The sequence below is a fragment of the Herpailurus yagouaroundi genome, unplaced genomic scaffold (genome assembly GCF_014898765.1).
Source record: "Herpailurus yagouaroundi ecotype Mexico unplaced genomic scaffold, PumYag 195, whole genome shotgun sequence".
In the NCBI taxonomy this organism is placed as follows: Eukaryota; Metazoa; Chordata; class Mammalia; order Carnivora; family Felidae; genus Herpailurus; species Herpailurus yagouaroundi.
In genome coordinates this window covers 14,361,876-14,384,653 of record NW_024412426.1, presented here as the reverse complement: position 1 = coordinate 14,384,653, position 22,778 = coordinate 14,361,876, and the positions used below count along the sequence as shown (strand labels likewise).

The 22,778-nt window shown below is 38.1% G+C and overlaps 1 protein-coding gene across 8 annotated transcripts in view; it reads right to left on the bottom strand.

Annotated features, from left to right (window-relative positions):
- Window positions 1-22,778, bottom strand: part of ABL2 (ABL proto-oncogene 2, non-receptor tyrosine kinase) — a 112,711-nt gene that overhangs the window by 24,281 nt on the left and 65,652 nt on the right. For 2 of the 8 annotated variants that reach the window (XM_040446643.1, XM_040446647.1), the window contains exons 2-3: window positions 5,849-5,911; window positions 4,459-4,629 (exon numbers count right to left, since the gene is read on the bottom strand). In XM_040446643.1, coding sequence (XP_040302577.1) covers window positions 4,459-4,629; window positions 5,849-5,911 — 234 coding nt within the window. Of the gene's footprint in view, window positions 1-4,458; window positions 4,630-5,848; window positions 5,912-10,864; window positions 11,052-22,778 lie in introns of those variants that run through there. The other 6 variants (XM_040446645.1, XM_040446649.1, XM_040446644.1 and 3 more) reach the window with 5 other exon arrangements.

Here is a 22,778-nt window from a genome sequence, read left to right as displayed (position 1 = left end):
AGAAGAGAAGAGAAGAGAAGAGAAGAGAAGAGAAGAGAAGAGAAGAGAAGAGAAGAGAACTTAACTTCAAATATCAGCAGTCTATTATCAAACTCTGAACTCTGCGAAAAATCAATCAGGAAATTTTACGCCAACATTTAAAAAAAAAATAATGAAAACAAACTTGGCTGCTCATCATATCCTGATTGATCTCTTTAGCTTGTGGCTTAAAGACAAGCAGCACAGTTAGAAATAACCTTCTGGTATTTACTAAAGGTTTTTACACCAACTAAAAAAATGCCATTAGGAAACTCCGCGTGTGGTATAGTATGGTGGCATACAAACACAGAAAGGGTCCCAATCCATAAACACAGAGAATACACTGCTGATTGCCAGAGGGGAGAGGGTGGGGCATTGTGCAAAATGGGTGAAGGGGAGTGGGAGATACAGGCTTCCCTACAGAGAATAAACAAGTCACAGGGATAGATGGTACAGCACAGAGAATACAGTCAGTGGCATCGTAATAGAGTTGTGTGGTGACAGATGGTAGCTACACTTGTGGTGAGCACAGCACAACAAATAGAGCAAATCACAGTGTTGTACACCTGGAAGTAATGCAGTATCGTGTGTCAACTATACTTGAATTAAAAAAAGACAGGTTATTCTGGAAAATGACACAGTCTCACCCTTCAAAGAAAAGTTCATTTTTCTCAAAACAGTTTGTCAAGGAATGTATCTTATATATGGTTCGATGTTAACAACAATCAAGGATTAGGGATGAGAAATGTGAAATACAAAGTCACTCTGAAATTTCAGTTGGCACCAAAGCAGCAAGACCATCTACGTAAGAAACAAAAAACAACAAAACAAAATGGAAGCACAAACCACAGAGCTTTCTGTTTTCAGGAAAAAAAAACTGCTTGGGGGGCAGGCGGGCGGTTAGGACTCCCAAAGCACAATCTTTTTTCTAGGACTCAAGTTTTACCAGTTATAGTTTCCCAACTTCCCTCCCATTCCTTATGAAGATGAGTCAGTCCTACTCATTCCTCTAAAATTAGTGTGTGGGAAGGGAAGCCGCCACTGAAGCCAGAACCCAAGACAAGTTATTCAGAATGTCTTTGCTGTCAACGTCAATGTCCTTAATTTCTCTATTAAAGTTGTGAACCTCAGCTTTAAACTCCCTAATATACATTTTGTCCCTAAACCTACAGCTCAGACAAAACAGGAAAGGTGAAAGAGAGATCATGCACATGGCCCACTAGTTATCAGGCAAAGGCCACTGAGGAAACACTCAAAATCATTATTCTGGCAGTCACTGAACATTGTCAGCAGCCCACAGCAACGTCTACCATAGGATAACTTTATTAGCTCCTATGATCTCGTCTTTGACCTGGATGTGACATTCAATGACAAAAACAGGAGTATGTACTCATAAAATATACATACGTATACACGAGTAGATAGGAGCATGTGGTGTGGTGGTGGGAATACACAGATAAATACTCACCAACCATATCTGCAGGTAAAAAACCTCAGTGCTCCTAGAAAAGCTAAATAGAACTTGTTCCTCTATAGCTGTTCTCTATTGTACCACAAGAACTAGAAACGTAAAGAATTAGTATATTACTGTTGCTTCCTTACAAATAACTGCTAACGGTGGGTCATCATTAGCAGGATACAGTCAAAAACCCTGTTTTTCTCTATTTTCCTCTCTTTTAGAAGTTAGGAGGGGAATTTTCTACTCTGGAAGTTTTGAGCACCAGGGAAATTGACGATAGGACTAGTGGGGATGTAAACATGAGCTCTACTGACAGAGGAATGCTGGGAGAACTGTTTTTTTTATTTCAAGCAAAAAACAATATTCAAAGGAGGAACTATAATAAATTGTCATTATTTTATTTTTAAAATGTATTTTCTTCTCCTTTAAAATATAAAATAGCTTTAGCATGACATCATTTTATATTAATAAGAACCTGATAGAAAAATCTGGCTTCTCATGGGTTTCATGAGAAGTCCCTGTTTGCCATGAGATAACAAGAATCCCACCCCCTGAGCTGCACTCTAGCGATTGCCATAACTAGTAACTGAGGAGTCAACAGACTTTCTTTATCGATGTTTCCTTGGTGACTGAATATCTTAGAAAAACCTCACATGAAAAGTCTATCTAGAAGGAATGTTCTGAGTCACTGCTTCACCAACTTCTCCACTGAAGTATCCATAAAGGTAAAAAAAAAAAGTGTGTTGTAGCCCGAAGAGACTACTGCACGTATAAAATTCTTTGAAATCCTTTGTTTTATCCTAAAAGTTCATGTAAAAGTTTCCCCCCATGCATAAACCTCATACACACAGAAATATTATCACCATCCCTTCCCCAAAAACTACCTAAAGTCTTCAAGTAACTTGACACTAGATCACCCACTTTACTTTTTCTATGCCTCTAAAGCCTCCTGGCACAGATAAATGTGCCCTTACACCCACTCAGGGACACATCTATACCCCAGGTTTGAGTTAAGGGTTTCTTTTGCTTTTGGTTAATCTGACTGGATTTAAAAAACTGATGCATGTAAAAGTTTTATGAAAGGGTAACATTCCCTGAGTGGAGGTCTGCCTTAATCTGGTTTATTCACTCCCATTTAAAATTTTATTAACAACCTTACAAATAAAAACTGTATGTCTGGCAAATTATCGTTTAAATTAGCTTCATTTAAGTTAAAAATTATCCTTGGGGCATCTGGGTAGCTCAGTCAATTAAGTGTCTGACTTTGGCTCTGGTCATGATCTCGTGGTTCGTGGGTTTGAGCCTGTGCTGACAGCTCAGAGCCTGGAGCCTGCTTCAGATTCTGTGTTTCCCTCTCTCTCTGCCCCTCCCTTGCTCATGCTCTCTCTTTCTCAATAATAAATAAACATTAAAAAAAAATTATCCTGAAATATATTTTTTCCCAGTAGGAGGCTTTCATAAATTCAGAAGAACAAGCTTCGGTAGATTAGTAATCTAATTCATGTACACAATAAGAATGTCCCATGCTTCTTTTTTTTACTTTTTTGTAATTTTTTTGTATTTTTATTATTTTTTATTTTTTAAAGTAATCTCTACACCCAACGTGGGGCTCACTCACAACTCCAAGATTAAAAGTCACATGCTCTACCCACTGAGTCCCAGGCACCTCTCTTTCTCATAGAAGGTCCATATTTTCTGTCCTTATTCAAAAAACTAATAATGAATGATTTTACTTAGTCATGTTCTTAGCGCTCCCTTTTATAAACTTTCTACTAAAATAAATGACTATTCTCTTGAGAGTATTACTGTAATAGAAATCCTTCCTAATATTCCTTTCACTAGCCCATATAAACACAAATGAGAGATTTGTCTAGGCCAGTGCTACTCAAAGCAGGTCTACAATAAGATATGACACTTGTGCTGGAATGTGAATCACTGGACTACTTCCTTCTTGTTCAAAGTCTTGCTTTGCACCTAGGTGGCTCAGTAGGTTAAGCGTCCGAATTCGGCTCAGGTCATGATCTCACAGTTCGTGGGTTCGATCTCAGGTCGGGCTCTGTGCTGACAGCTTGGAGCCTGGAGCCTGCTTCAGATTCTGTGTCTTCCTCTCTCTATGCCCCTCCCTTGCTTGCACTCTGTCTCTCTTTCAAAAATAAAATAAACATGGAAAGGAAGGGGAAGGGGAAGGGGAAAGGAAGGAAAGTCTTGCTCCAAAACCAGAAAATGTCAGCTGAACTAAATAATAGTAGTATACTTAGTGACACAGTTGGCTTACATAGCGGGACCAAGTTCTTAATCTTAACAATGTGTACTGGTAATGAACTATTCTCAGGTAAGCAGTCAGCCCACGGACAACACTTTGAGTAGCACCAGGCTCCGGCAACATGACTCATCTTAGCCACAGTTCAAACAGAAGAGATGTATAGTAAACCTAGTGCCACCTAAGACGAATGCTGCATATTACATATAGAACTGAATTCTGAGAATGAGATGAGTTTATGTATATACCACATGGTGCTTTTTCTTTCTTTCTTTCTTTCTTTTTTAATGTTTATTTATTTTAGAGACAGAGAGCGCACAAGTGGAGGAGGGGCAGAGAGAGCCAGAGACAAAATCTGAAGCAGGCTGCAGGCTCTGACCTGTCAGCACAGAGCCTGACACGGGGCTCGAACCCACAAACCATGAGATCATGACCTGAGCCAAAGTCAGATGCTTAACCGACTGAGCCACCCAGGCGCCCCTACATGGTGCTTTTTCTAAAGTACCTTATCTCCACTTCTCCTTAATAAACCCTATAAAGTAGACAAAGTGACATTATCCCATATACAGGCTTAAACAAATAAACAAACAAGCCAGTGAACCAAAAATATCTGGGCCTAAATCACCTAATTTTAGTCAGAGGCAGAATCTAGAACAGACCCCTTTATTTCTTAAGCACAAATGAAAACTGAAGAGTGAGGAGATGTTACACAGAAGCTCACCTTTAGTGATGCTGAGTGTGTTATCACCACTCGCCACAAAATCATAAAGTGCAACAAAGAGATTAGGGTCACTCTCAGTGGCTCCAAGTAAGTTCTCCTTGGAGCTCCACCTGATGGCTTCATTCAGTGCCTGGGGTTCAACATCACAACCATAGGGGCGGTGCAAGGCTTCTGAAAGACATAAAAAGAGAAAGGAATTGACACTAAGTTCAACCATTAAAAATTCATTTGAATTCAGTACATATATAGTATTTTAGCTGCTGGCATATATGTATACTGAAAGTTCCAAGGTAGAAAAGAACTGTATAATATGGAGTCATGAAGAATGAGCAAATGGCATGGTCTCCTAAGTATGAGAAAAGTCTATTTGTTGAAAATATAACAAGACAAAAGATCACAAAATGAGCATTTAGCTGTAATTTATACATATTCACCAAAATCAGAAATAGAAAGAAAAAGTGGTTTTCTCAAAATTAAAAAATTGAAATCTCAAAAAGAAATGGCAATTCATTTCATAAAACATATCAGATATTTTGTGGTGGTGCTGGTTTTAAGAAAGTACAGTTATGTTTTATAAGTCTTCCCAAACTACCCTTCTTCTTCCCCTGCTCTCTACACATAAAACAAATTGTGGAAAAGATAACAGAGACTTTAAGAAATATGTACATATTGCATAAACCCAGATCTACATTTACATATAGAAAAATTATAGAAACAGTGCTTCCAGAAAGAAAAAATACTAACAATATCTGTTAAACAATAGAAAAATGTTTTGGTTTAATACAAAATACTCTTGGCATTCCAAAATACCTTTGTATTACTCTGCACTGTCTATAATATAATAGCAAACAATTGTTCGTTGTTTTAATGAAAAAGTTTTCATCTTATTTTCTTTTCTTAGATGGTACATTTCTGTAAGTATCTTAATCGAGAACTTAATTGAAGGCTCTAGAAAATATCACCAACAAAGGACATTTGAGTTTCTACCACGTGTAATGGTTGAAGCCTTGTAAGACCTGGTTTCTTCCTCAGGCTTTATGGTTCCTAAATTTAGTCACACTACACAAACAGGTGATCCCTACAAAGATCACCTGCTTCTCACAACCCAGGTCATTTACACAAAAAATACACTATGCCTTCAAAGGTGATTTTCTCGATCACAGAAACTATTTTTAGTGGCTGTCTGCCACTATCCAACTACCTATTGTGACATAACAACACTTTTCTATTATGTCTCTCTCTCCTTCTACTCATTTTTCATTTAAAGTTGACTTTCTTATATTTGAAGAAGAAAAATCCTGGAATCTGTGGTTTTATTTCTTTTCAAATACATTCCCTCCTCTCCATCTCTACTGCCAATGCCTCAGATCAGATCCCCATCATCTCTCACCTGGACTACTGCCTCCAGTCTTGTCTCCCTCAAAGCCATCCTCCACACAGCTGGCAAAGTGATCTATTTAAAACAAAAATTTGACCATGTCACTCTTCTTAAGATTCTTTAATAGTTCACCATCAAGCTAAAATCTTCTCAATGGCCTCCGAGGTCTTTTATGATTAGGCCTCTACCTACTTCTCCAGCTTTACCTCTCCCCACTCCATACCTCAAATTCTAAACATGAACACACACACAGATGCTTCCTGCTGCTTTGTGCCTTTATTCACAGAGTCCTGGTTACCTGGACTGTGATCTCCTCCCACCCTTCCTTTGACTGCCTGCCTTCTACTCATTTTATAACATTCAGTTCCAGTGTATAACCTCCCCTAGGAAGCCTCACGTGCTCCCCCTCCCCATACTCTCAAAAGCATTACACTTGCTATATTTGTACCCTTTATCTTTATAATATCCTCAACTGATTTTTACATCCCAAACTTTACAATGTATTCCTTGATATTAAAACTCTTTTTCTAGCAAGAGTTACATAGGATGTGTTCAATAACTGTTAACTGAATGAATGACCAAATTATACAAAACTATAAGTGACGGGAAACAGTGAGATGTATTTTAATCTTAGAATAGCATTAACCAATGTTTTAAAAATGGCTTCATAACTGTCTACAGAAATTCCTGTAGTAGGTTGGATCTGTAATTTTCCTGATAGCTTTAGAGTTTACTTCACTTCTTCACATTCCTTCCTCCTAAGAGGAATGTATCCTTAAAATTTCAGAGCTAATTAAATTTTGTCCCACATTAAGATTATGACAAATCTGAAGTTATGTCCAGATGTCCTGTAAAGTTAACATGAATCAGATGTATTATTGCTCCTTGTTTACATGCAGTTACAAGGAATGGAAACAGCTGTACTAAGGTAACCAATTAGGATTACCAAACAAATAAAACACCATATTCTATGAAACATCCTTCAAACTGATCACATGTACTAGGGTTTCCTTTATTCTAATAAGAAATCATCCACTCTAGCAGAATTTCCATTGGGCTGCAAAATGCCAATCCTTTATTAAAATGAAAAGAACTGCCAAAAAGTATAGAGAATATTTGTAATATTTATTAGGTTCTATAGCGAGTACCACATGATCCACACTGATAAATGTTTCTTGCCAGTAATGGTGGTAACAAGATTAGAATGCTTTGTGATTATTACTCTATTATTCTGTTTAATTATTATCAAACAGTTCAAGTTCATTTTCTTCTTGTTGTATAGAAGTCCCCTTGCTTGAGATAAAGGGTAGAGGAACAAAATCAAGGGTAACAAGAACTTGTGTACTCTCAATGACCAACTTAGAAATAATAATTAAGCAGCTATTGAAGCCAACTCTTAAATCCTAGCGAGCCAAAACCAGCAAAAACCATACAATTATACCTTACTTTGTAAAACCCAATATATGAACACTTAAGGTTTACAAAATTAATAATTTTAGTGAACATCTACCATACACCATGCTGAGCTTCAGAATATCAAGATTATAAATCACTAATAACACCATTTGGACTTACTATAAAAGACTACTCTCCGTTCTTTCTCCCAAATCTGCCTCTCCCACAGAATTCCCTGTCTCAGTCAACAGTAATTCCTTCTTTTCAGCTGCTCAGGCCAAAAGCCTTCAAGTTTGAGTACAAACTTCCAGCTATAACATGAATAAGTTCTGGGCATCTAACATATGATTACAGTTAATAATACTGTATTATATACTTGAAAGTTGCTAAGCCAGCAGACAGTAAATGTTCTCACCACAACATAAGAAATGATAATTACATGTGATGCAGGTACAGCTAATGCTATGGCGGTAATCACTATGCCATATGTAAGTGTATCAACACACTGTACACCTTAAACTTACACAATGTTACATGTCAATTATATCAATAAAGCTGGGGGAAGAGAACCTTGGAATCCCCATGGACTCCTTTTTGCTCTCACATACTACAACCAAACCATAAGGAAATCCTATTGACACTGCCTTCAAAGATATACCCAGAATCTATCCACTTCTCACCCCCTCCACTATTTCCTTGTTACCACCATCATCTCTCAGCTAGATTTCCCCACACTCCTGATTTCCATGGCTCTATCCTTATTGTCTCCTGTCTATTCTCAATACACCAGCCAGTGTTTAAAGCGTAAGTCAGATTATGTGACTCTTCTGCTCCAAACTCTGTGATAGCTCCCTACCTTCGAGTGAAATGTGAAAGTCCTTACAAGAGCCTGCGAGGTCCCTTGCAACTTGTCTTGCCCAATTCATCTGCCTACACTCCTCCCTAGTTTACCTTGTTTTGCATACTGGCCTCCCTGCTATTACTCGAACAAGGCAGGCACACTCCTGCCTCCAGACGTTTGTCCTGGCTGTTTCTTCTAAAACATTCCTCCCCAGACATTCACATGACACTTAACTCAAATGTGACCCTCCTGGTACAGCATTCTCTGACTATTCTATTTTAAAATGCAGCTATTCCTGACAACACTCCCACATACCCCCCCTCCCCATGTCTCCTTCCCTATTTCTCTCCAGAGCTCCTCTTACTACAAACTATATAATTATTACATTCATATATATTATTTAACTGCCCCCAACTAGAGTACCAATTTTATGAGGACAAGGATTTTTGTATGCTTTGTCCACTGATAAATTACAAGCACCCAGAACAGTGCATGTATGTAAGAGTCTCTCAAAAAACATTTGTTGAATAAATGAATCACGGGTACTGTTATGCTCACATACTGTACCACTATGAGAGGACAGAACAGAAAACCAAACTCTGGATCAGAAAAGGTTTCAGAGAAGAGAAAGCATTTAAATTAGGTGAACAGGAACTGTGCACTCACAGTGCACAGGCTGTCAGTGTGCAAGGACAGGTCTATGACATGTGATTCATCTGAACTGAAGAGAAGCTCCATCAAGCTTGAAAGGTTTGTTAAAGGCATGAAGTTCAGTTCCTTCAAAACCACACTATTTGAAAAATGGCAAAGAGCACAATTTGATGCAAACTTAATAAGATGTATAGAGGCCAAACAATACTGTACCTTTCTCAAATATACAAAATAACAAACACAGGATAAAAGTTATTTTTGAGGCCAAAGTACTAAAAGAACCATGACTGGAAAACAATCCTTTTCACTCCCCACTCCGGTTCTTCCCATCTCTACTTTTAAGACTTTTTTGGTCAAGTCAAAGATCTTATTTCCTTCCTTTCTTCTTTCTTCCCCCTCACTCTTTTGTTCTCATAGAACTAATAAGGGTCAATTTCCTGTACAATCCGTCTGCACAGGATATCCATTTAAATGCCATCCTATCCGCTAAGCATCAAACAAAAGGAAAAATGTTTCAAAGACAGAAAACATCCTAACATTTTCCTGAGGCCAAGAATGAACACGTATTAAATCATAAAGAACTAAATGCAGGAGAACAAGCTAAGGGATAGTGGGGGGGAGGGGGGCGAGAAGCCTATAGGAAGAGCAAGTAAATAACAGTGTTATCCAGTGGGTCGTAGTCTATGCCACTTTCCTCGTCAGCTTAAAAAAGACACATCTGGATGATTCAGATGTACTGAGCCTATATAAATGCAAGTGTGAAGGCTGGAAATATTTTTGAAAAATGTGAAATCACTACTATATATTAGGTATGCATTATATTACATAACGGGTTAATTTTTCGTTAATCACGGTTTTTGAGGTAGATTATGGAGCTAAGATGAGACAACAATATAGGACCCAGGGAGCAGAAATAGGGTTGTTAAGTAAAGGTTGATTTTATTACTTTTTTCTACTGACAGACTTGCAGAAGACAATAAAAATAAGGCAAAACATAGAAACGGTAGTTCTTAAAAAGTAAATTATCAGGATTAAACTAGTTAAAATCTAGAATAAAACTCAGACTCAAATTCAGAGAAAATTCCTAAATTTAATGTTTAATTTTATTAAAAAACACTTTTCACCAATCAGTCGTTCAATAACTTTTATCAGTTTAATTAGAAATTGTCAGATAGTGGGACACCTGGGTGGCTCAGCTGGTTAAGCGTCCAACTTCGGCTCAGGTCATGATCTCACGGTTCATGCGTTCAAGCCCCATGTCTGGCTCTGTGCTGACAGCTGGGAGCTTGGAGCCTGCTTTGGATTCTGTGTTTCCCTTTCTCTCTGCCCCTCCCCTGCTCACACTCTGTCTCTCTCTCACTCAAAAATAAATAAAACAGTAAAAAAAATTTTTAAGAAACTTGTCAGATAGTAACTGGAGAAATAAATATACAAAATTTTCAGCTGAGGCATTTCTAAGCATTTTACAAACCCTTATCTTGCCAGAATTCTACTTTACCTGACTGCATATTCTCTGAGAAGCTAATACTTTTTTTTTTTTTTTTTGAGAGAGAGGATGCCAGTGGGGGAGAGGGGCAGAGGGGGAGAGGGAGAAAGAGAGACAGACAGAGAGAATGAGAATCTTAAGGGATCCTGAGCCGAAATCAAGAGTTAGATGATCAACAAACTGAGCCACCCAGGTGCCCCCAAAGCTAATACTTTTTAATACTGTTTATGTAAGGTGGTTGGAAAAATCATTCAACAGTTCTCAAGGTAACTTAAGTACTTCATCTCAAGCCATATGTATCTTAACACCACAAAATACTACATATCACTCATTTATTCTTTCCTTCAGTTAAGTACTTACTGAAATCCTACTATGAAATACCAGAAAAAAAGCAAATCGTTCCTAAATGGATGATGAAGTATAAACCTGCACAGAAAAGTTTCCTTGGAGAAAACCTGTTTACAGTACAACACCACACACGCTTTTAAAAGAGGGAAACGCCCTAAGGAGACTCATCTTTTGCATCACTTAAATTAACTTCACTGGTCGAAACTGACGACAGTAACAGGAGTAGAGAAAATTTTTTGAAATCTCCATTCATGTTTGATTATTGTGAGTATCAACCCTCCCCCAAACTATCACCTTGGAGCCATACCTGTCACGTTGGGTAGAGCAGTTTCTGAGGCCTCACTACTGCACAGGCAGCAAAGCGATGTGTCCTGATCTCTGCCATAACTATTGGGTGGAAGCAGGACTGTTCCAAGGACCATTCCTCTGCCCAGAAGCACAGAAGTTAAACTGTTCTATGTAGAGGAAGTCTTAGAATTCCACTCCCTGACAAGCAATACCACATGCATGTGACATTTACTCATATACTCAGTGGCCAGAGGAAACCAATAGAAGGGTAAGCATTTACAAGTCCCAAAGTGGGCGGAGAGTAACCCAAAGGAAAGTGTCTAGTAATCAGCAAAGACTGAGTCAGATCAAAGTTACTTCAGAAGAACCTTTGGAAATGTTTTGAAAAAATAAGTAAAAACCAACATACACATGAGTAACAAATACAAAAATATGTAGGGATTAGTATATATAAATGGGATTTCTTTCCTAAATGGATGATGAAGTAAGCCTGTAGAGAAAAGTTTCCTCGGAAGAAACCTGTTTACAATAAAACACCACATACACTTTTAAAAGAGGAAACGCCCTAAGGAGACTCATCTTTTGCATCACTTAAATTAGCTCAAGTAACCACAAATCCAAAGTGAAAGAAATAGTTACAATCTGATTCATGAACAAAGAAACCAGGAAATGACTGCCTTCACTAACATTTCAGCTCTACAGCTTAATACGGTTAAAAATACAGCATGAAAAAAATATATGGCATGATTGCAACACGGATGGACCTAGAGGGTATTGTGGTAAGTGAAAATAGACTGAGAAAGACAAATACCATGATTTTATTTATATGTGGAATCTAAAAAACAAATGAGTACACAAAAAGCAGAAACAGACCCATAAATACAGAGAACCAATGGTTGTCAGGGAGAAGGGGGTGGGCAGATGGGCATTCGGATGAAGGGGAGTAGGAGACACAGGCTTCCAGTGGTGGTAGAAATAAGTCATGGGGATGGAAGACACAGCATAAGGAGAGAACACTCAATGGTATTGTGAGAGCACTGTGTCAGCTGGTGACTACATTTAATGGTGAGCACAGTCAAATCACTATGTCTGTACACCTGAAACTAATACAACATTGTGCTAAGTATACTTCAATTTAAAAATAACATTTTAGGGTACCTGGGGGGCTCAGTTTAAGCGTCTGACTTCGGCTCAGGTCATGATCTCACTGTTTGTGAGTTCGAGCCCCATACTGGGCTCTGTGCTGACAGCTCAGAGCCTGGAGCCTGCTTCAGATTCTGTGTGTCCCTCTCTCTCTGCCCCTCCCCAACTAGCGCTCTGTCTCTCAAAAAATAAAATAAAAACGTTAAAAATAAAAAAATAAAAATAACATTAAAAAAATAAAAAACTGACACGATAATGTTGAAAACTTCTGAGTGTTAACACTTATAAGTTTTTTTTTTCCTTAGTTGTTTTAAATGTTTACTTTTGAGAGTGAGCAGGGGAGGGTCAGAGAGAGAGGGAGACACAATATGAAGCAGGCTCCAAGCTGTCAGCACAGAGCCTGATGCAGGGCTCGAACTCGCAAACGACCTGAGCTGAGGTCAGACGCTCAACCGATGAGCCACCCAGGCCCCCCCAAACTTTTAAAAGTTGTAAAAGTAAAAAGCTAGTCTTTATTAATATAAGGAACAAAGTTAAGTAAAATGTAAAAATCTGAAAATAAGGGTAATTTGTTGAGAATTAAGCTAGGAAAATCTGCAAATAATACACTAAATTATTTAGTGGTGTCATCTACAAAAATAACACAAGAATTTTTGTAACTGTACAGTTAAGAACACTCATTGATCAACATTTACTAAGTACCTACTATGTACCAGCCACTGTGCTAGGTTTCAGGTCAACAAAAGAAACAGGGTAAAACTGTAAGATACCAGGACTGAAATAGCCTTCCATGAAGTTGAAACAAATTATGTCACCTCAGAGAAAGAATGTCTCTGACATAGGTAATTATTAATAGCTTAAAAAAACAAAGCTTATACTTTCAATAAAATGACCCTTTATAAAACCAGTATTGTTAACATCACAGAAAAAGCAAGAGTTAAATGACTAATGGTTACCTCAATTAATGACTCAGTGTTTCAAACACCAGGTTGAATTTCTCCTTCCCTAGATTATAAAAAATATAAGAGAAAGGAGCTCCATAATCCATATTCTAAACATATCTATATTCCATACCACGTAATTTACTATTCAGTTAGTAAATCTGCTCTTCAATTTACCAATAATTAATAGTTACAACTTAGGAAACTACAAAAATTAAGAAACTACAAAATCATAATGTAAAGAAAACGAATATTTTTGTGCTGCTATGCTGCTTCCATCTAACCCATGTAATAGCTTTTAAACGTTTTAAAGAATAAAATGAAGACTGCATACAAAACTAATCACCAAAAAATGATACATGAAAGCCTAAGAAAATTGAACTCAACAAAAGTATTAGTAAGACACGTTTTTTTTTTTAATTTTAATGTGTTTTTATTTTTGAGGGAGAGAGGGAGGGAGGGAAGGGAAGAGAGAGAGAGAGAGAGAGAGAGAGAGAGAGAGAGAGAGAGAGAGAGAACGAGCAGGGGAGGGGTAGAGAGAGGGGGACCCAAAATCTGAAGCAGGCTCCTGGCTCTGAGCTATCAGCACAGAGTCCGATATGGGGCTCAAACTCACAAACTGTGAGATCATGACCTGAGCCAAAGTCGGATGCTTAACCAACTGAGTCACCCAGGCACCCCAAGACATGTTCTCATTTTAAAAATTCTTTTTCAGTTTATAACAGTGATATATGCTCATTATAGGAGATTTGAGAACTATATATAAATAGAAAGACAACAGCACATCACCCACTTCTACATCCTCATTTGTTGAATTATTAAAGTAACATTGATACCTTTGCATTTGGCTCTTTTAATCTGCATAGTGTTTCATTCATTCAGCCAATATTTACTGAGTGCCTACTAAGTGCAAAGCACTTTACTAGACAGGAAATATCTATTAGATGCTAAGCAAGAAATAAAGTCCATGAGAGATGAAGATAACAGGCTGGGAGGGGAGGAATTTCCCTACTTTAAAGAAGGTGACATTTAAGTAAATGCCAAAAGCAAAAGAAGAATCTAAGCAGGGAGAATATAGCAAGTGCAAAAACCTAAAAGTAGGAAAGAACCTATAGGAAATGAAAAGTGTGGCCTGTAACTGAGAAAGTCAGAAAAGAAGCATGAAAAGAAGTTAGTAAGGTAGACTGGCTGGCTGACCAGATCAAGCCAATAAGGGTTTAGGATTCTTTTCCAAATACAATGGTAATTCACTGAATAGTTTTATGCCAGGAGGTCATATGTTCTGACTTCCATTTTGTAAAAGACAAACACTCTGGCTACCGGGCGGGGAAAAAAATGGATTAGAGAAGAAATAACATCAGAAATAGGTAAATATGCAACAGTTCGAGAATGGACTCACACTGGCTTGGAAAAGAACGGTGTCATGAAGACAAAAGTGGAAGAATTTAAAGATCCACTTTACAGATGGAACTGACAGGGCTCACAGATCACTTAGGTATGAGGTAAGACGAGGGTGAAAATAAAGAAAAGCTGCCAAGTTGCAGGCTTGAATAAGTGGGCAGATGGCTATGTAATTTACTCAAAACGAAGAGCGCTGTAAATCAAAAGTTCCACTGTAGACAAGTAAATGTGAGGGATATAACTAAGCACCTTGATCTACAAATCCGAGGCTCAGAGAAGATCTTGGGTGTCAGACATCAGCATATAGATGGTGTCTAAAACCATGAATCTGGATGAGATCACTTAGGGAATCAAGAGTTAGGTGAAAGTACAGGATCATGCTTAGAGGGGGAACGATGACTTCAATACTGCAGATTTCTCATTTGAAACATGGAGGCTACAAAGAAGGGAAAAAACATGATCTTAAGTGCTTAGAGAAAAAACTGTCAACCCAAAATTCTCTGTCCACAGAAAACATCCTTCAGAAATGAAAGTGAAATAAAGACATCCTCAGCTAAAGGGAATAACTTGTTGTCAGTAGATACGCTCTCAAAAAATTCAATTCAGACATAATGGAAATAATACCAAAAGGAATTTTTCGAATATTAGGAATAAAAAAAGAGAAACAAAAATGGCAAATAGAACACTCTTCTGCTCTTGAATTCTTAATATTTGACAGTTGGAAGCAAACAGTGTAATGCAATCTGTAGGGACTTGTCAATGCATGTGGATATATGACAACTACAACACAGGGAAAAGAAAACTCTTATGATGGTAAGGTTTCATATTTCACGTGAGGGGGCCAAATACTGAATCTAAGGAGAATGTGAAAAGTTTGGTATGTATATTGAAATCCATAAAGCAACCACTGGAAAACCTATACAAAGAGATACAACCAAAAACAACAGATAAGCGAAACATGTTAATAATCCAAGAGAAAGCAGGAAAGGGGAAACAGAAGAACAGAAAAAAATTAAATGGTAGACCTAAATAAATCCAAACAAATCAGTGATTAACATTTAATAAAAATGGTCTAAATACAATTAGAAGGCAGTTTGTCAAAATAGATAATGTGTGATCCAACTACAGGCTATCTAAAAGAAACCCACTTCAACTGTAACCACAGAAGTAGGTTAAAAATGAAAGGATGAAAACATATGTTTACACAAAAACCTGTAAATGACCATTTATAGCAATGTTCATAATAGCCAAAAGTGAAAACTTTAACTGAAATGTCCATCAATTAATTAATGTATAAATAAAAATTGTTCAGCAATAAGAAAGAAGCACTAATACACAAATGAACCTTAAAAACATCCCAAGAGAAGGAAGTCAGTCAAAATGAATACATGTTATGTGATTCCATTTAGATGAAACATCTAGAATTGGTAAATCCATAGAGAAAGAAAGCAGATTAGTGGTAGCCTAGGGTCAGGATGTGGGGAGGAATATGGAATGACTGCTACTGGCTATGGGGTTTTTTTTTGAGGTGATGAAAATATTCTAAGATTAGGTTGTACTGATGATTGAAAAACTCTGAATATACTCAAACCACTGAATCATATACTTCAAATGGGTGAATTTTATATCTCTATAAAAGCATTAAAAACATTATGCTATGTGAAAAAGGCCAGATTTAAAGTCTACATATTGCATGATTCCATTCATATGAAATACCCAAAAGAGCACATACACAGAGACAGAAAGCAATTTAGTGGTTACCTGGGACTCGCGTAGGAATGCTGACTGACTATAAAACAGTACAAGGAACCTTTTGGGTGATGAAAATGCTCTAAAACTGGATTGTGGTGAATGTTACACAACGTTGTACATTTTTAAAAAAATCACTGAATTGTACATCTTTTAAAACTCAAATAAAAGCTCAATAAAGCTGTTTTTCTTAAAGCACAAAGGGTAATAAAACAAAAAGCAAAATCAGACTTTTGTCTGAAAGATACTGTTAAGAGAATCAAAAGATAAGTCATAAACAGGAGAAAACATCTACAAATTACATTTTTTTTAAAGTTTATTTATTTTGAGAGAAAGTACACGCATGCACCTACATGTGTACAAGTAGGGGAGAGGCGGAGAGAGAGAGGGAGAAAGAGAATCCCAAGCAGGCACCACGCTGTTGGGGCAGAGCCTAATGTGGGGGTTGAACTCACAAACTGAGATCATGACCTGAACCACAATCAAGAGTCAGACACTTAACCGACTGAGCCACCGAGGTGCCCCTGCAAATTATATTTCTAACAAAGGATACACAGCCAGAATACATCAAGAACTTTCAAACTTACAAGTACGAAAACAAATCACTCAATTAAAAAAATGGATAAAAATTCTCTTCACCAAAGATAATACAGGAATAACAAATAAGATGTTCAACATCAGCAACCATTAAAGAAATGCAAATTAAAACCACAATAAGATACCACTAAACATGTACTAGGAGTGAGTAACCTAAAAATACTAAGAATATCAAATACTAACTATGGATGCAAACCAGCTGGAACTCTCATAAATTGCTGAGTAGAATGCAAAATGGTACAGCCATTCTAGAAAGCAATTTGGCAAAATCTTGTAAAACATCACTTATCATATGATCCAGCAATACCACTCCTAGGGATTTGTCCTGGAGAAACAAAAACTTATATTCATATCAACACCTGTTATGTGAATGTTTATGGCAGCTCTATTCCTAACTTCCCCAAACTGGAAATTAATCTAAACGTCCTTCAATGGATGGGTGGATAAACAAACTCCAGCACATCCATACAAGGGAATACTACTCAGCAAATAAAAAAGGAATGAACTACTGCAAAGGGAGAGGAAGCGTCTCAAGCAGACTTCACGCCCAGTGCAGAGCCTGACGAGATGCAGGGCTCAATCTCACAACCATGAGATCATGACCTGAGCTGAAATCAAGGGCTGGGCGCTTCACCAACTGAGCCACTGATGCACTCCCGGAGCTGTCATTTTTATAACGGCATGTATTTCTCAGAGTGGAGAGCCATACCTATCCCCAAAGAGACCACTATCCCTTTTTCCTATCAGCATGAAACAGCATCACAGACTCCTACACACAGAAGTATTTGAAAGGGGTCTTTCAATGACTATTTCAGGATCTAACGGTAGACCTTTAAACATGTTCAATTCCATTATTATTGAGCTGAAGAAACAAAGCTAGTGTCAGAACCAGATGATCTCTAGGATGGCAGCTGCCCCAGCCCTGCCTGTTATTATTAACCCTTGCCCCTCAACCTCCCAACACAGCAGCAGACTAGAATTCTAAGACAGGAGAACACCACTTCCACACTGTGCTACTTTACTCCTACATTCACCTCTTGAGCTTTCCTTTTGTGAACTCAAGGCTTTAGGAACAAAAAGGTGGCCTCTCATTACAAAAATCAATCCCTAATATTGAGGTTTTTTTAGTGTTTTTTTTAATCCAAGAGCTCAGGCTCTTTATTAAGTAGCGCTGGGCTCTGCCATTCAAAAAGTGAGGTTTCACTGGTTATTTAAATATTTGAGAGTACAATTTCCATTGTACAACAGGGGGAAAATGGTAATAAGTACTTTTATGGAGTTCTTAAACGAGATTCAATTCATGTAGAGTGCTTGGGGGAGAATCTGACACCATAACTGAACACTTTAGTTCTTTCTGTCGTCTAAAAGGGGCACCTTCCTGCTTGGAAAATAAATCTATTAAAAGAAAAATTTGTTGGGCTCGAGTTAAAAGATCTGTAGGGCTAACAAGATGTTAAAGGTACAGAAATAAAAGTAAGCAACTGAAGGGTCTCTAAACTTTTCCAAGAGTAACTCTCTTTGGGTCAGTTAGTAATAATAGGTATAGATTATCTTCTTGGCTCCCATATAGCTCACATTTGAATACATCACAAAAAGTCACAAAAATCAAAATGGTGTTTTAATCAGGACTATGCTCAAGCTCTTCCTTTGTCTATTCAAATCCTGTATTATCTTTCAAAATGTAGTTCAAGTTCCTAGATTCTCCCTGGACCCAACCTCTGACCATTTCTAATTAAGTAATCTCTTCCTTTGCCTAAAACAGCAACTGTCATACTATCATGGGATATCTTCTATAGTGCACTTACTATAATTTATTCATTCCTTTTTTGTGTGTCTTTTTTCCTCCAATAAGTTTTTACAGGTACAGAACCATTATGTTTCTCTCTCCAATGAAACCCAGCAAATAAATAATGATTGGTAAAAAGGATTAACACTAAAGCCTTGCGTTCACAAAAGGAAAGGTAAAGGGGTGAATACCAAGAGTAAAGTAGTACAACGTGGAAGTGGAGTTCTGCTGTCTTAGATTTCTAGTCAGCTGCTATGTTGGGAGGCTGAGGGGAAAGGGTTAATAACAGGATGATTAATAACAAGGGTTAGTAACTCAAAATTCAATGTGAGACTTGTCACAAAAATAAAATCTATTATAACAGCATCTTTTCCCTTTCTCTACACCAGTTTCTCAAAATTTTTTTTCATTATCACCACTCCAAGGATTAAAATTTAATTTAACTTAAATTAACTAGTTTAATTTAATTTAATTCAATTTCTCCCTAACAAGAGAAATTAAAAACTGAAAGGATAAGATTTTGTAGGGTAGCATTGAGCTTTGGAGGATTACAAACCAATGTAAATACCTAAGTTATTATCACCCCTGCTGAGAACGCATGCTCTATACCTAGACAAATCTTCCAAACACTTGGAAGGTCCCAAGAGGATTCATTTGTTCCTGTTAGAGTAGGGGCTTGTTCTAATTACAAAATCATAGATGTCAACAGACTTGGATTCAAAATTGTCTACTACAGAGAAAGGAAGAGCACATTTTCTAAGCAGCGGGAAACACACACACACACACACACACACACACACACACACACACACACAAAGTCAGAGAAGAAAAGGATTGAATACTGTGTTTTACAAGACCAATTAAGACATGGGGGAACCTGGGTAGGCTAATAACTAATACATCTTCAAAAAAAAACACTCCTTAAATATGTGTTCAACATTTATTCAGCAAGAAGCCTGAAGTTAGCCCTGAGGGAGAAGGGAAAGCAGAAAGGAAGAAGTGGTCCTGAATAATTCAAGTCCTGACTCCGCAAAAGGCCCTGCGGCGAATCAGAATTACCCACCTCAGCAGGCACTTTCCCATGCCCTTTGGTGGTCTCAGGCTCTAGCCCAGACATCTTATAAAAATATTCCCCAACACCACAGATAATACTCTTTATAAGAGGCTTTTTAGAAAACAATTTCTTCACCCTGTTACATTTCCAGTGAACCTTTAGAAAGTGACACTGGAGAGGAGCCTGGCTGGCCCATTCCTTAATCCAGTTCAGTGATTTTGCTGCATGAGAAATTTGGCCTGATTACAAGAGAAGAGAAGCCTGGAAATGTATGTGTGTCTTAGTCGGGTAACGTGAGATATCTGTGGGTCCAACGACAGACAACCTTGACATCCAGACAAAAGAATTCAGACTGTATTGGGATACAATAGGTAATCATTCTACATTTGTGAGAAGTAGTAACACATTGATTGTGGTATTTAAAGAAGACTGGTCTCCAATGCTCCTGATGGACCCCCCTGAAGTTAAAGAGAATAACTAAAAGTCTGATAAGCAGGGATGATAAGGGCATGGTCATGGAATGGACAATGACGATTCAAGAGATCCTTTTTTTAAAGATTTTATTTTTAAGTAACCTGTACACCCAACATGGGGCTTGAACTCATAACCCCTGAGATCATAAGTTGCATGCTCTACCAACTGGAGCCAGCCAGGTTGCCCAAGAAATCTTTTTTAATTTTTTTTGTTTATTTTGAGAGAGAGAAAGAGACAGAGAGCGAGCGAGTGAGCACAGGGGAGGGGCAGAGATAGGGAGAAAGAGAGAATCCCAAGCAGGCTCTGCACATTCAGCACAGAGCCCAACACAGGGTTTGAGCTCACAAACCATGAGATCATGACCTGAGCCAAAATCAAGAGTCAGACACTTAACCGACTGAGCCACCCAGGCATCCCAAGAAATCTTTTAAAGAAAAAAGTTGATAATTATCTAGGAACCAAGTAGATATAGGAAAGGAAACTAATAAGCCTCTCTTTAGTTTGGGGGTAAAATGAATATAAAGTAGTAACATCCAGATTTCAAAGACAGAATTATAAGACTAGAATATCAATGAGGTATACTCACTAAAGACATTACTTTAGGAGTTATCAACCTGGTTCAATCTTTTTATACAAAGAACAAAGTTCTGAGTACTCCATCAAGACATTTTTTTATCAACTGAAAAAAGTGGCAATAATTACAGGGTTTTGGGGCGCCTGGGTGGCACAGTCGGTTAAGCGTCCGACTTCAGCCAGGTCACGATCTCGCGGTCCGGGAGTTCGAGCCCCGCGTCAGGCTCTGGGCTGATGGCTCAGAGCCCGGAGCCTGTTTCCGATTCTGTGTCTCCCTCTCTCTCTGCCCCTCCCCCGTTCATGCTCTGTCTCTCTCTGTCCCAAAAATAAACATTGAAAAAAAAAATTAAAAAAAAAAAATTACAGGGTTTTGTATTCAGTTTCCTAAATACTCTCTAATCCAAAATCACTTCTTTCTGGATGGTACCAGATAACAGAAACTTCTATCCTCATTCCTCTTTCCTTCTTCCATGCATCCTCCCTAGGTGAAATCATTCACATCTACCACTTTTAATTATAAACTCTAGGCTACTGGCACCTGTATTAGTTTCCTGTGGTTGCTATTAACAAACTGTGACAAATTGGATGACTTAAAACACCAGATATGCACCCTGGAGGCCAGAAGTCAGAAATTGGTATCACCGGGACAAAATCAAGGTGGTGACAAGGCCTCGGCTCTCTTCAGAGCCCTAAGGGAGGACCCATCCCTCGCCTCTTCTAGTCTCTGGTTGCTACCAGCGCTCTGGGCTTGTGGACACATCACTGCAGTCTTCAAGACCAGCCTCTTCAGCTCTCTCTTCACATCATCTTCTCCTGTGTGTGTGAAACCTCCCCATCTCCCTTCTATAAGGAAACATGTGATTCTACTTAGGGCTCACTGAGATACTCCAAAATAATCTCCCCATCCATCTATAAAGATATGTCCCTTGCCTGCTTTTCTGCCATGAGACATTTACACTTTCCAGGGATTAGGGCATCGGTATCTTTTGAAGGGGCACTTTTCAGCCTACCACAAGCTCCCAAATCCCACCAACCCCTAACCACTCTCCTGATCAGTTGATATATAGCCTATAGCCCATGATAAATACATGAGACAGCCTATAGCCTATCGTATATACACTTTGACACCCTGAGAGAACTGAAAACCCGCTGTTTCGACTTCTGCTTTCATTTATTTTTCAGTTTAGTGTGCAAATGCATGCATGTGTGTACTCTTATAGCTGTTTATGGCATACCCATTCACCCAGGCATCCAACCCAGAAACCTCATCAGCACTCTAGAAACCTCTTCCTTCCCTGATTCCCTCTATCACTATTATTCTACAGATTCCACCTCCCAAATCTCTCTCAAATCCATGTATTCCACTCCCTTACCACTGTCTTACTTTACACCCTCTTTATCTCCTTTCCTAAGCTGCTACAATATTCCTCTATCTGATCTTCCCGACTTGAGTTTCTGTCTGCTCCAGTCTAATACCCACACTGCCTCTAAATTGGTATTTTGAAGGGGCAAGACCACCTCAAGTTATGTTCCTACTCAAAACTTCTAAGGGTCTGGGCTCTCTACTGCACAGTTAAATTCCAAATTCCTCAGCATGGTATGAGAAAGATCTGCCATGGTATGGCACTTGTCAGCCTCTCTAGCCTCTCTTCTCCCATCTTCCCTGTATCTTATGCTTCATCTATACCTCTCCCAGTAGTTCTCTGAACATTTCACTTTGCTCAATCTTTGTACATGCTAACTCTCTCCTACAATATTCTTCCCTTCGAGGTACCTAGTGAACTCATTTAACACAATTCATACCTCTTCTGTTCAATGTTCTCAAAAGTACTCTCTCTTACCTAAAATAAAGTTTATAACTCTACACTAAGTCATAATCACACAGATTTTTGTTATTAGTAGTTATTTGTGAGGGAGAAATATTGCATAACACAGAAACATACAAAGTACTATTATTTATAATGTGTGACTCCAGCCTCACCCCACTTAAGGGCAGGGATTATGTCTTATTCATATCTATTTGCCTAGAACATGTATTCAATAAATATTTGTTGACACATCATTTTCTTAATTATAGAAACAATACTTGCTCATTTTCTAGAAACTAAAAGACACAGTACTGAAGACAATTAAAAGCAGTTATGATCCCATCATCCAGAAATAATTACTGACATATTTTTCAAACATTTTTATCCAGTCTTTTTCTTATCTTGTT